At 45.6% G+C, this 14,506-nt stretch overlaps 1 protein-coding gene across 1 annotated transcript; it reads right to left on the reverse strand.

Moving 5' to 3' along the window:
* Positions 1-7,186: 7,186 nt before the first annotated feature.
* LOC128054485 (disintegrin and metalloproteinase domain-containing protein 20-like) lies at positions 7,187-9,521 on the reverse strand. The gene has a single exon (XM_052647113.1). It carries the CDS (start codon positions 9,416-9,418, stop codon positions 7,187-7,189), a length of 2,232 nt encoding a protein of 743 aa, XP_052503073.1. The 5' UTR covers positions 9,419-9,521.
* Positions 9,522-14,506: the final 4,985 nt, after the last annotated feature.

A 14,506-nucleotide genomic window follows, 5' to 3' on the forward strand; every position in this document is an offset into this window, starting at 1 on the left:
ACCTGTCTTATAGTTGTTTTGAAGCCTGTTCCTCTGAAGGACCTTTCTAGTAATCTTTGGAGGGCCTTTCCTCCTAAATGAGTAGTGGCATGTAAGGAGTTAACCAACTTCCATTGGAGGTTCCCAGGCAGAAAAAGGAGTCCCTCCTTTTGGAACCACCCCATATGATCTTCTTGAAAGCCCTCGCTCTTAGCTTTAAGAGTCTCACCTTCAGTATACGAAGGAGTTTCTGGCAAATTAGTCTGTGGAACTAAGGTGGCAACCCCTATTAGGTCATGGTTCTGTAATGCTGCTCTCCTAGCTGCCTGATCAGCTGCTTGGTTCCCTTGTGCCACTTCTGTGCTCCCCTTTTGGTGTCCTTTACAGTGGGAGACTGAAACCTCACTGGGCAGATGCACTGCCTCCAAGAGTGGAAGAATCTGATCACCATATTTTATTGGGGATCCTTGGGTGGTCAAGTGGCCCCTTTCTCTTCAAATAGTCGCATGTGCATGTAGCACCAGAAAGGCATACTTGGAGTCAGTGTAAATGGCTATTCTTTTTCCTTTTCCCAGCTCCAAAGCTCGAGTCAGGGCTATGAGCTCAGCTAATGGGGCTGAAGTACCTGGTGGCAGAGGCTTAGCCTCTATGGTCTCAAAATTGGAGACTACTGCATACCCGGCTCTTCTTTTTCCATCCAAGACAAAGCTGCTTCCATCAGTGTACCGGATTTCCTCAGGATTGGTCAGAGGATCTTCTGACAATCCCTCTCGGGGTTTTGTCCAGTGGTCCAAGGTTTCTAGACAAGAGTGAAAGGGGAGAGAGCCCTCGGGGGTAGGCAGGAGGGTGGCTGGGTTAAGAACCTCACAAGGGGATATAGTGAGGCCTGGATTTTTCATCAGCATTACTTGCTATCTGAGGATTCTTTGATCAGACATCCATAAATGGCCTCTCCCATTTAGGAGTTGTTTTACTTAGTGGCTGGTAAAAATAGTTAATTTGCCCCCAAAGGAGAGTTTTAAAGCATCTTCTTATCATGATTGCAATAGCTGCAAGATTTTGAAGGCAGGGGGGCCAGCCTCGGGTAGTTGGATCGAGCTTTTTGGATAAGTAAGCTACAGGCTGGGGCTCAGATCCCAACCTTTGAGTTAACACTCCCAAAGCTATTCCCTCTCTTTCATGGACATAAAGTTGGAATGCTTTTTTCTGGGTCTGGCAACCTCAAGGCAGGTGCTCGAGTTAAGGCCTGTTTTAGTGTAGCCTCTGCCTTCTTTTGAGGAGTTCCCCACATCAGTGGGATTGAATCATCTCGTCCCTTTAAGCTTTCATATAAGGGCTGGGCAATTAGACCATAGTCAGGTATCCAGATTCTACAATATCCAGTTAGTCCCAGGAAAGCTCACAATTGTTTTCGAGTCATGGGGGAGGGCAACTGGAGGATTCCTTGTACCCGATCAGAGGACAGCCTCCTGGACCCGTGTGTAATCTGAACTCCCAGGTAAGTGACCTTTGTCTCGACCATCTGTGCCTTAGCATGGGAGACTTTATATCCCCTTTCTGCCAAGAAGTTTAGAACCTGAATTGCATGTTGTTGGGCACGTTTCTCATCTGGAGAGCAGATCAGTAGGTCATCTACATATTATAATATTTTTCCATTAGGTCCCAGGTCCAGATCTAGGAGATCCCGGCTAAGGGCCTGTCCAAACAGGTGGGGGCTATCTCTGAACCCCTGAGGTAATACTGTTCAAGTCATCTGTTGGCGTTTTTCTCCTGGGGCCTCCCACTCAAAGGCCAAAAGATATTGGGATTCTTTAGCCAGTGGTATGCAAAAAAAGGCATCTTTGAGATCCAAGACTGTAAACCACTTGGCACTGGGTGGGATTTCTCCCAAGATTACACAGGGATTGGGTACTGTGGGATGGAGGGGGACTACAGCTTCATTTATGATCCAGAGATCTTGAACCATTTGCCAGGTTCCATCTTTTTTCTTTACTGAGAGGATTGGGGTGTTACATGGTGAACTGGTGGGGACCAATAGCCCACAAGCAAGGAATTTATTTATTAAAGGCTGTAGTCCCTCCCGAGCCTCTCTTTTGAGAGGGTATTGTTTTTGGTTAGGAAACCGAGTGGGATCTCAGAGGACAATGATGACCGGTTCGGCTTGGTGGGCTCGTCCAGGAATCCCCTGGTCCCACACCTGGGGGTTAATTTTGTCTTTCCATGGTTTTTGGTCCCTCTCTATTGAAGGTGTAATGAGTTGCTCAGTAGTATCCAGGAGCTGTAGAGCTCTAGGGGCTGAAAAACTTCCCATCACAAGGGTGGTCCCCAGTTTAGTGAGTATATCTCTTCCCAATAAGGGAGTAGGACACTCAGGGACCACCAGAAACTGGTGGGAAAATATTTGCCCATCCCAGCAACAAAGAAGTGCTCGGGTGAATCTTTTAGTAGTTGCTTTTCCTGTAGCATCCAAAATGGTACAAGTTTGAGAGGAGAAGGCTCCGGAGTAGGAGATCAAGACAGAGTAGGTAGCCCCTGTGTCAAGCAAGAAATTTTCGGACCTACCTGCCACATCCAGTTGCACCCTTGGCTCCAGCCCCGTGATGGTTATCTGTAACAGGCGGGCTGGCTGGAGCGGACTGCTTCAGTCCTCTTGAACCATCGTGAGGATAGGCTTGGCACTTGACCTTGAGGCTCTTGGGTCCCGAGGACAGAGTGCCGCCCAATGTCCCAGTTGATGGCATTTGTGGCAAGCCATTCTAGGAGACTTGTGGTTTGGACACTCTTTGGCCCAATGCCCCACCTGTCTACAGATCAGGCATTTGTCTCGTGCCTTGTCCTTCAAGGACTCAGGGTTTGCCATAGGGCTTCTCTGGAGGGTGGCCAGCATCTGGGCATGCCTTGTCTCTTTTTCTCCTTCTCCTGGGCCTTGGCCTCCTTCTCCTGTTCTCTGTTATAAAAGGTATTGGTGGCTGTCTGGACCATCTCATCTAAAGAGGCAGCAGGGTCCTGCTGTTGTAGTTGTTGTAACTTAATTCTGATATCTGATGCACATTGGGACAGGAATTTGTCCTTTAAAATCACCTGGCCCTTGTAAGAGTCTAAGTCCAGATTGGTAAAATTTTGGAGGGCCTCTTTCAGCCTTTCCAAAAAGGCAATGGGGTTCTCATTGGGCTCCTGAGTTATTGCTGAGACTGGGCACAGTCCCACAAGTAATAGGCTTCCTTCTGTTTCCATAGGTAGACTTCCTTAGGGGTGAGTCTTTCTGAAGCTTATCCTACCCAGAACTGTTGCAACCTGAGAGCCAGGCATCCCTGGGTCAGGGTGCAGATCCCCAGGCAGGCTGAGGCGTGACAGCCTCCTAGAGATCGAATCCCTGGGCAGGTCGAGGTGTGACGGCCTCCTGAGAATTGGGTCTCTGGGCAGGTTGAGGCGTGATGACCTCCTGGGACCCCTGGGACTAGCGGATCCCCGAGCAGGTTGAGGCGTGACAACCTTTCGAGGACCAGATCCCTAGCCAGGTCAAGGCGTGATGACCTCCTGGGATCCCCGGACTGGAGTTGGGCGTCCCCAAGGTCTCCAGTGTGACCAGTGCTGGGTAGAATTAAGGAGTTTGTAACTCATTGCTAGTTTGCCCACCATGGACGGGAATAGATATGATGTAAGCTCATCCTACCTAGTACTGTTGCAACCTGAGAGCCAGGCGTCCCCGGGTCAGGGTGCAGATCCCCAGGCAGGCTAAGGCGTGACAGCCTCCTAGAGATTGAATCCCCGGGCAGGTCGAGGCGTGACGGCCTGCCGAGTATTGGGTCCCTGGGCAGGTCGAGGCATGATGACCTCCTGGGATCCCTGGACTGGAGTTGGGCATCCCCAAGGTCTCCAGTGTGACCAGTACTAGGTAGGATTAGAGGGTTGGGTATTATAGAGTATTTCCCTCCCAAGGCCAGCTATTTTCTGGTTGTCTCTCCAGAAGATTGTAGAGGCAACCTTGTGGGTCTGGATGGGGCTCAGGCAAAGAGCATGAAACAGGAGGGAAGGGGGCAGAGCACAACCTTTGAAAGAATGACATAGCACAAGGGGATAATGTAAACCAATTAAAACCAACTGGGTCCAAGCTGAAAAGTAAAATTCAAGTACTTAATCCCCAATCTATAAACCAACAGACACACCCAGTGGTGGCAGGAAAGCTCCAAGGCATGGTCAAAAGAGGGAGGAGTGGGTGGTTCCCCAATGGTAGGGATGATCCTCCCACTCATTAGCATATGAATTCCACCCCCTCACAAAACCTAGCCAGGCCTAATTCCGGGGCCCAGCCCTTGCCCTTGGCAATGGTTCACACCCTGAAGAGTGGCTTTTCTCTGGATCCTAAGGAATCCACCTCTTATCACTTTGTCTCTCAATTAATTTTTGCAATGAGACATCAAGGCCTGAGTTTCATTAGTTTTGGCCGAGCTTGAGTCCCAGGAGAGAGGTGAAGGACAGGAGGAAAAAGCAATGGGAAAAACGTGCCAAGAAATCCCCTTCATAGCCCGCCGGAAAATTTGCTAAATATCTGACCGGTGCTCACAATTTCATTACTCTGATCCTTGGCACAGAGATGAGAAAGGACAGAAGAACCCCCACTGGCTTGTGTAACAGTTACTGGGGCTCAGCAAATAGTGCCTTTGGGACATGCTGAGGAGTAGCCTCTCCAGAGTCCCTCAGTTGTGCCCCCTGCCACCCGCCTGTTCGCAGGAGGTTTGAGGGAACAAGAAACAAGAGATTGTAAAGGAATTAGGATTTCGTTAGGCATGTCCCTCCATCGAGGACCTCTTACCTTAACCAGTGGTCTTCTGGGATCTGAGACTGGGCCACGTGTGCTTTCTGCCGAGTTTGTTTTTCGCTGTCCCGGTTTCCAGCACGATGGGCCTTCCCCTGTGCTGGGTTTCTTCGCCTTCCACTTCTAGCGCGGGAGCTTCACTGAGTTGGGCTCCTGCTGTGCTTGGCCTCTTCCACGCGGAGGTTGTTTCATCCTGGTTACATCCGAGTCACGGCACCATAGATGTCACACGAGTGTTATGTTCCTCGGTTCTTTGTCTCGTCACAACAAACATTTGGAGCAACGGACATTAAAGCCCTCGGCGCATCACAGCTCTCGGGTCTTGGACAAACTGTGTTATAGCTCTTAGGCAAATCAGTGTTACAGCTCTGTTTTATTTAGAAGATAGCAGTAGAATACATCCTTGAAGCGTGAGGGCATGCCAACCCAAAGACTTGAAGAGAAGAGAGTGGAGGAGCACGTGGGAGAGAGAGAGAGGAAGAGAGAGAGAGAGAGAAAGAGCGCATGCACACAGGAGAGGAAAAGAGAGAGAGAGAGAGAGCGCGCGCGCAAGGCTTTGGCTCTTCCTTTTATATGTTTTTCCTCCACCTGGGCCTGCCCTATGCAAATTGGGCTTAGCCAGGAGTGCTGTTTGTTCTACCTGAAGTCTTCACTCTGGTCCTCGGACCTTCTTTTGTTCTATTTTCACGGGCTTTTCCCTTCCTCATCTTTTAGCCACCGCCATTTTGGACTCTTTTTCCCTATTCTACCTACCTAACAGATCACTGTAGTAGCAAGAAGAGGGCACAGTCTTGACGGGCATAGCTGAGCCTAATCATAGGAGGTAGGGCAGGTGTGTGGAAGCCAGGTGGTCTCAGGTGCCTCTTCTTATCCTCCAGCTCTACTGTGACTGTGACTGGATAGATTCAGCAATCCCAGTCTGAGAAAGGCAACGTGATCAGACGTTCGGGGACCTTAAAGATAAGGACCTGGGTAATGACACAGCGTGAATATCCCACCCAAATCATCAGAATGCTCTCTAGAGATGAGGGAAACCTGAAGGCATAGTGGAGAGAGGCAGTAACAATCAACTTCAGCTCCAAAACCAACACAATAGTAGGGTCCATGCTTCATCCCACTAACTTCCCTCTTCTGTGGTTCTCCAAAGGCAGAGGTGCCTGCCAGAATCCCGGAGAAGTTGTTTTAAGACATAGAAAGATAAGCTGATCCGAGCAATGTTAAGGTCACACTGTGGAATTTCCAAATCAGCCACCTTCATCCTCCTTCAAGGAAAGTCTTGCTGACCAGCTGCTGGAATTATCAGCATAGAGCCTCCAGATATTAGCTCTTTGGGGTCAGCCTAAGTTGCCGAGGTGCACGGCCCAGCTCTTAGTCTTCTTGGGGCACCCACATCCAGTGAATGGGCACGGAGAAAGCATGAAGACCTGTCCATTTTAGCCCAATTCAAGACTAGTCTGTCAGATAATATTCATTCCAGAGCTTGCTGCCACGTTGGCCAAGGCTGAAATGGTAGTAGTATTTCTCATCTGTATAGCTAACTTCCTCCACCCTTTGTCTTTAAACTCTTATTTAGTGTCTGCCCCTGGACAATTCAAACTATCACAATGAACTAACTACTGAAAGCACCTTGCAGCCGCAGGGCCAAGGGAACAAAAGAAAGATGTTGGTTCATTGAAGTACTGGTGATTTTAGGCGGTCCTCTGCAGAGCAGGGACCAAGACTTCTAAGGAGGGCAAGTGACCAGCTACTGCTGGTGCTCCAGCACTCAGAGGAGAACCACACTGCTAACCCCAGAGCTACAACGGTGATCTCTCAAAGTATCACTGGTCAACTGGTGCTTGTACTTCTAATGAAGAATGAGGGTGGTTCTAACAGAGTCAACAAAACTGGAGTCCAAAACCAAGCTTGGCTACCAAAATGACGGAGTAACTTTTGGCACACAAAAGGGTAAACTCCCTTCGCTCTTCATCCATCATTCCAGGCTACTTTTACTGGCCCCCCTGGGCACAGATCCCCAGAAAAGAGTGGGCAAAACAGAAAGAGAGTATATAGTGGCACATCTTGGACATGACATTTTAAGAGTACAAAGGTGGGAGGATGTTTACAACTGATAGACATTAGCTTACAAATGTGAGTTTGTCGTGCCTTTGCTCAGGAAACATAAAGAGATGACTTCCAGAGGGAAAAAATGACCTTTTAATATTGCTTAACACACTGAAGAGTAAGTTAAGAACACGATAGGAATCCTTCAGTGAAATATTACTGCTTATGATCCTGCCATGAGAGATCCTTAAAATTTTCTTGAAGCAGTCAGACATGCACCTAATGCTCCTCTACTATTTAAAAGAAAAACTAGGGATTTCTTGTTTGTGTGTGAATGAATCAGGAGCCTTAGTCACTTTCTTCTTCCATATTCTCTTCTTCCGTTTCCTCTTCCTTCTTCATTTCTGGCTTTTCCTTTTTATGCTTCTTACAAAGCACAAGGAAGCAACATACAAATAAACAAATCAAAGGAATAAGCCACAGTAACATGTGACTGTTCTCTACTATTTTTGTCTCCTCTGCCTGTTCTGCCTCGTCTTCCTCATCTCCTTGGGGATTACCAGGTGGGCCACTACTATTACTACCTCCACTGCCTTCATCCTTGCAGTAGGGAGGTGCCCATCCAGGGTTGCAGTGGCACTCTTGCTTACTATTGCAAACCCCCTTCATGTGGCAGGTCTCAGGCTGACAGGCTTGTGGCTCAGGAACCATACTGACACACCTGCTGTGAACACAGATCTTTTTTTGACCACACATCGTACCATCTTTCACCTGGCCGACATCAGGTATGGACATTCCTATGTGATAGTCAGTGCCCCAGCAAGTGGTGTCATTGACTTGAAACTGATGCACTGTGGAATGTTCCGTCAGATTTGGAATTACTTCCACATTTTCACACTGAACTCTCCCACACAGGATATCAGGGACTTCACATTTTATGTACTCTATGTCTCTGATACCACAGTGACCAAATCGATTTCCTTGGGTGTTGATTTCTTTGTAGCAACTCCAAGATGCACTCCTTGCATCTTTGCCAAAAATCTCCCTGCACTGTTCATCATGGTTAACACAGTTCTTTTTATAGCAGTAGGCACTGTCACTACAGGGAATCCCATCCTGCACATATACATCTTCTGGGCACTGATGCGATGTCCCATTGCACCACTCTGGAAGGTCACATGCATTGATCTGTTTTCTGCACAAAGTCCCTGCTGACCTGACCTTGCAGTTTTTGCAGCAAGACCCAAAAGCACAAGCAGCTCCAGGTTTCAGAGTGCAATCCGGCAGACAGCAGTGATCACGTTTACATTGCTGTACGGTTCCACAGTCACACTCCTCTCCTTCTTCGACCACTAGGTTCCCACAATACTTTATCCTAAAGATATTTGCTGGATTTGGAGGCGAGATGAGACAAAATCCATTCCTCATCACATTGTTCCAAAATTCACCATAACTGCAGTTGCTGAATTTACTCGTTACTGCTTTGGCAGGATACATTATGCAAAACTCAAATTCACACACACAAAATTCAGTATCATGCAGCATACCTAAATTATGACCAAGTTCATGGGTAGCAATAAGCCCACAATCAAATAAACTATCATCTTCGAAAACAATAATTCCACAATTAAGAGGATTCTGGCATACTCCACCAACATAGGCCAATCCAAGCTGCCTGCCAAAGGATTTCTTTATGAAAAGATGGGCTGCATCATGTGGCAGTCGGTTATCAAGGTTAAAAAACTTCCAAAAAGCAAAATCCTCCAACATTATTTCCATGTTTTCAGTGGCAATTTGGTTTCCTTCAGTCCAGATTTCAAGCCCAGTTAAAGTTACATCAACTTCCAAAGGGTGATACAGGCTATTTATTACATTGACAACAGTAGCTACCTCAATTTGTACTACTGACACATTGCTTCCCAAGTGAACAAATCGAAGATTGTCCACAATCACTACCAGCTCAAGAAACAGCAAGTGGGTCCACCAGCCTGTGTAAGAACTTTGCTTCAGAGTGAAATTATGCAACTCCAATTGGCGTGCTATTTCCTCTTCTGTTAACCCACATCTCTTACGTGGGAACTGAGTATCATCGATGTCTATTCTATACACCCAGTGTTCAAATGTGGCAGAAGACCTAACTGGTTCAATTTCATAAGCAAGATCATTTATCTGTAGTACTCCTCGAAAACCTCCAGAACAGGTACTGAGGGCAACCAGGGACTTGGGAACACCCTCCACATAACCATGATAATAGCAGTCATCAGGAAGGTAAGGCTGGTCCTGGTGCAGGGAATGCTGGTCTGTGTAGGTGAACACTGGGAGGGGTCTGGAAATCAAGAGCTTCTTGACCTTCATGTGGGCGATGTGTCTTTGGCCCCCAAATCGCAGGCTATAGGAGAGCCAGCCTGGAACCTTTGCATTTCTGCCCCAGACAGTCACCTTCAAGGGGATCACCAACTCTGGGGAAGAGAAGTGCTGGGAGGGCCTGGCCTGACAGTGACCAGAAATGAACAGACACACCCCAAACCAGAGCAGCAGGGGAGTGACTCTGAAGTGTACCAGGGCCTCACCCACTGTCATTATGGAGCCACCTGCTCAGGGCAGAAGAGGGCGGGACATCAGGCACTGCTGGTCTGGCTCCTCCCTCTGAGCTGTTGAGGGTTGCAGGGATGACCTTTATGGATCTGTGTCCTGGAAGAACTGGCCCATCAAAGCTGCAACGAAAGCTGAAGTGAAAATAGAAAGAAGATCTAGGATAGGGTGGTTGGGGCAGAGAGGGTAGGGGAGAGAGGGAGAGAAAGAGAGTGATTTCAATAGGGACAAGGCTTGAATCAATAAAATTCCGGAGATTGTCTCATATCTACGTAAGGGCAATGGATAAGGGAAGAGCAGGTTTACAGAGAAAGAAATGAAGGAAATTCATCATAGATGGGTAATTGTTGAATCCTGTTTTAATACAAGGACTCATTAATATACTATTCTCTAAGCATGTACACTGGCATGACATTTTTCATATTAAAAAGATTGACATCTGACTCCCAATTTACTCTTCCACCCAAAGTCGACTGGTCCTCTGCTAGCTTCAGTAAGCGTGTGGACAGCCCATCCAAAACTCACCATTTTTTGGTTTCTTTATTCAGTTTGCTCCATCGCCCCTTCTCTTCTACAGACATCTTATCTAGCTCCCGTTCTGTTTGAGGTGAGCAGTCAAAGTCAGTCTCACTTAAGGGACTCATTAGTTTTGGAAGTCCCCACCCCCATCCAGACAAAGATGTATTTTATAACACACGCTTATCTGCAATAAACCCCTGGACATTCCAAGGAAGGCAGCTATGTTGACAGAGTAACAGGAATGAGGCTGTTATTTGGAGACAAGTCAACAACCCAGTTGCCTCTAATCACAGCATGGAAGCAGCAGTCTTCCCTGCACCTAGCCCAGCTGCCTCATGTTCTCAATCATAAGAGACTCACCTTGGCTGTGTTTAGATATATCCCATTCTATATTTTACATGCATGGTGAGTTAGCTGAATTCTCTAGAGAACATTAGACTGAAGAATTTAAATCTAGAGTCAGTTCACTAAAAGATTCAGAGATCACAATTTGAATGGACTTATTTCATACCTCTTGAAACACAAATTTTAACTCAAGTAAAAGCTAGTTTTCTTCATTTGCTGACTTTCAGTTAAAAGTATCAATAATTTCCTTAACATTTGAAAACAACAGATTTTAAAAAATTGGAGACACATCAGAACATACACTGGTGGCCTGAATATTCTAAACACGGACACAAATGGGGTTGACAGTAGAGCATAAGAATACTCCTGGCATTACGATGTCAAGAACACCTGGATACTCCTAGATACTTTGCCAGAACTAATGGATAGCTCCTGGAAGCCAAGAATACTAGATGAAACTTCTAACAGAAAGCATCTCTGATATAGGTCAAATCCTAATGACCAGATTTCCTTTCCATGTCTCCCTACATGATATCCTTGGTATCTGCTACATACTTGGGGATATTAAGGTGGAAATGTGTGAGGTGAAAGAGGACTATTAGAAACAAAGCATTATAAAGAGGAAAATAACTTATATTAAGTTATTTCATCAGAAATAGGATGTGGTAACAAGAGAAAATTTCATTGCCAAGGATCTTTAAGTCATACCAGTGTTTGTCACTATTGTACCATTAAATACATTGAACTGGTGTCACTTCAAAGCCCTTCTTCTCTGTCATCACCTGTACTTCAAGTAGTGTCAGAATCTTCCTTGGCATCAGTAATTAACTCTTTCTTCCATTCCCAGCAGCTACTTCAACTCCTCAAAACCTCTACCTTACCTTGTCTCCACTCATTCTTGCTACTGCTACTGCTAAGTCACTTCAGTCCTGTCCGACTCTGTGCAATCCCATAGACAGCAGCCCACCAAGCTCTGCCGGCCCTGGGATTCTCTAGGCAAGAACACTAGAGTGGGATGCCATTTCCTTCTCCAATGCATGAAAATGAAAAGTGAAAGTGAATTCGCTCAGTCGTGTCCGACTCTTTGTGACCCCATGGATGGCAGCCTACCAGGCTCCTCCGTCCATGATTTTCCACTCACTCTTAGTCACAGCTAATTCAGGGTTTCTTACACTTAGGTCACAAACCATTCAGGCTCATGAGAAGAATGTAGTGAGCCACAACTAAATTAAACAACAGAAAATATCAGACAGCATCACACCAATCATTTATCACCTCCTACATATCACCAGTCACCACAGAAGCTATTAGCAGAGCTCTGCTACATAGCTTATACTGATTATCAACTATTTTCTGAGTCCTAACGCTTTGTCTATGGAGCTAGAGATTGGAATCTACACATGATATTTCCCCATTCTAGCTGGATTCCTGAAAAGTACTGTCAAGAAAAGCCTGAGAGGGAGAATAAAAAGCAAAAAGGAAGGACAAGGGGCTCTTCCTGTTTGCCTGCTGTTACTGTCAGTGACCTTCCCCCTACGCCCAGAATGGTATCTTGCTCTGGTGCTGAGAGTCAGCTACCACATTCCCAGAACCAGCTCCATCAATCCCTACCAAAGGCACCTAGTGTCAGTGCCCCCTCCCCAGAGGGCTCAGAACCAGATGTACAGAGCCATCTTCCAGTACCGTGGACAACCCATACCAGCCAGCCAGTGTCTCCTTCTCAGATGTTTCAGGCTATACCACAAAGCTCCCTGATACGGGCTTGAATCGCTCCATCTGTGTCAGTCCTGGAGGACCTTCTTCCAAGTGCCTAAGGAACCAGTACCAGCTCAATATTACCTAATAGGAAGTACAGCTATCAACTCCACACTACTTTTCTGAGTTCCTAAATTACCAGCATCGCCTGGGCTTGTAATGCTCTATCTTCTATTGTCCAGATCCAGACCTATGAGGCCACTGTGAGAGCTTCTAGGTTATGAAAATCTCAATCTCTTCCCTTCATTCCCACAATCTCAGGGGTGCAACTCTCTGTGGTAATTCATACTTCTCTGTACTTCTGTGTTCCTTTTTTACCTTGTCAGCTCTCTAATACCTTTCCAAGAATTCCCTATAGTAATTACTCTTGGTGGATTTTTCTTTTCTGGACTAGATCTTGACAGATACATACAGGACTTGGTACCAAGAGTGCTGCCAAGTGAGACAGATAAAATGGGTCTTTGAGATTCGCTTAGGTATGTCCATGGCCTTAACACACTGCTGAACTCCTGTTGAATGGGGGATGGGCTCATAATAACATCACAATTAGTTAAATTTCTACTCAGCGTTGATTGTGATGAAGTGCCCTGTTGAAGCAAGTGTGTGGGGGTCCAAGGGAGGGCTGTGATAATGCCTAGAAGTATTTCAAAGACTGAGGGGTGGAACGGGTGTACTAAACTCTAATGGACATTTTGCACAATGAGGCTCAAGGCTCTAAGGTCTCAGCTCAGATTGCTGATAATAGGAGACTTAAAAAAAAAAAAAATCTCTCCTTTAGCCACAGACCCAACTTCAAAGAAAACCAGAATGTAACTGTGGAGTTTCAGAATCACAGCGTAAGTTGAATACTGAGATTTGCCAAGACTGTAGTGGGAAATCTGATTGAGACAAAAAAAAAGTTTGACCTTGATAATGGGAGTTCCAGGTGGACTGGATTGGTTCTGAGTATCTAGGTACTCCCAAGATGCCTGACGTTCCTCTACCAGGGAAGATGCCTAGACTTTTCTTGTCTGAAAAGCCTAGCCACCTCTAGCTAGAGACCCTATGATTATCTCAACTGGGGAAATTATCCCACTAACCCAGGATGAGATGGCTGGATGGCATCATGGACTCGATGGACGTGAGTCTGAGTGAGCTCTGGGAGATGGTGATGGACAGGGAGGCCTAGGCGTGCTGCAATTCATGGGGTCGCAAAGAGTCGGACACAACTGAGCAACTGAACTGAACTGAGGGCATGTCTAGTGTCCTCAAGACATACTCCTACTGCTCTTTAATGGCTCTAAATGCAAACCAGAATCTAATTCAATATGCTCCAGAAGAAAAGGTTCTTTCCTCTGAATTGAGAGGAAAGAACTTCTACTCTAAAATAATGACAATCGTTTACTAATTTATATTGACAAAAGAGAGGAAACAAACCATATTAATAGCAGAAAAGATGAAGTCATTACAGAGATAAAGATATATTCAATATGATAAAATTCAGCAGGAGTTTGTATCTACTTAACAAATAGCTTTGAAATATATAAAGCAAACACCAACAGAACAAAAAGGAGAAACAGAAAAATTCAAAATCTACTTGTAGGTGTTAACATACTTTCTTTCACCAACAAATACATCAGACCCCCCCCCCCCCCAAAAAAGAGAGTTAAGTAGAAGATTTAAGCAAACTTAATCAAATTAACCTAATTGAAACAGGCTTCCCAGGTGGCCCTAGTGGTAAGAACCGACTTGCTAATGCAGAAGACATAAGAGACGTGGTTCAATCCCTTGGTCGGGAAGATCTGCTGGAGGAGGGCATGGCAACCCACTGAAGTATTCTTGCCTGGAGAATCCCATGAACAGAGAAGACTGGCAGGCTACAGTCCATAGGGTTGCAAAGAGTCAGACAAGACTGAAGCAACATAGCACACAAGCACGCACATGATATTTACCAAAAGAGACAATATTTACTGTCATAAAGAAAGTCTTAACAAATGCTAAAAATAAAAACTGCTTAACCTTCCTTACTTGCAGAATTAAAATTGTAGAAAGAAGAAAAACAAACTAGAAAATAGTAATTTGCTTCAAAGTGAAAGAACAGCCAAGATCCAAACATGGTGTAAATGTATAACTGAAAATATTTTGGTCTGAATGAAAATAAAACATATTACACATGTAGAACGGAGTTAAAGCAAAAGCTTACATGAAAATTTCTGGCTTTGGGGATACAGAGTAGGAAAGGAGAAAGACTAAAAATACTTTGTATAAGATTTAATGTCACAAAACTTGAAAGATAACAGCTAATCAATCTTTAACAGCAAAATTAAAAAATAGAGTACCAAAGACATAAAAAACAAACACTAAAAAAAAAAAAAAATTAAAGCCAGTTCCTTGTAAAGAACTGACAAACACCCACCAATGATGATCAAGAACTACACTGGAGAATCGAACTGGGGTCTCCTGCATTGCAGGTAAATT

This window comes from Budorcas taxicolor, chromosome 10 (assembly GCF_023091745.1).
Source record: "Budorcas taxicolor isolate Tak-1 chromosome 10, Takin1.1, whole genome shotgun sequence".
Classification (NCBI taxonomy): Eukaryota; Metazoa; Chordata; class Mammalia; order Artiodactyla; family Bovidae; genus Budorcas; species Budorcas taxicolor.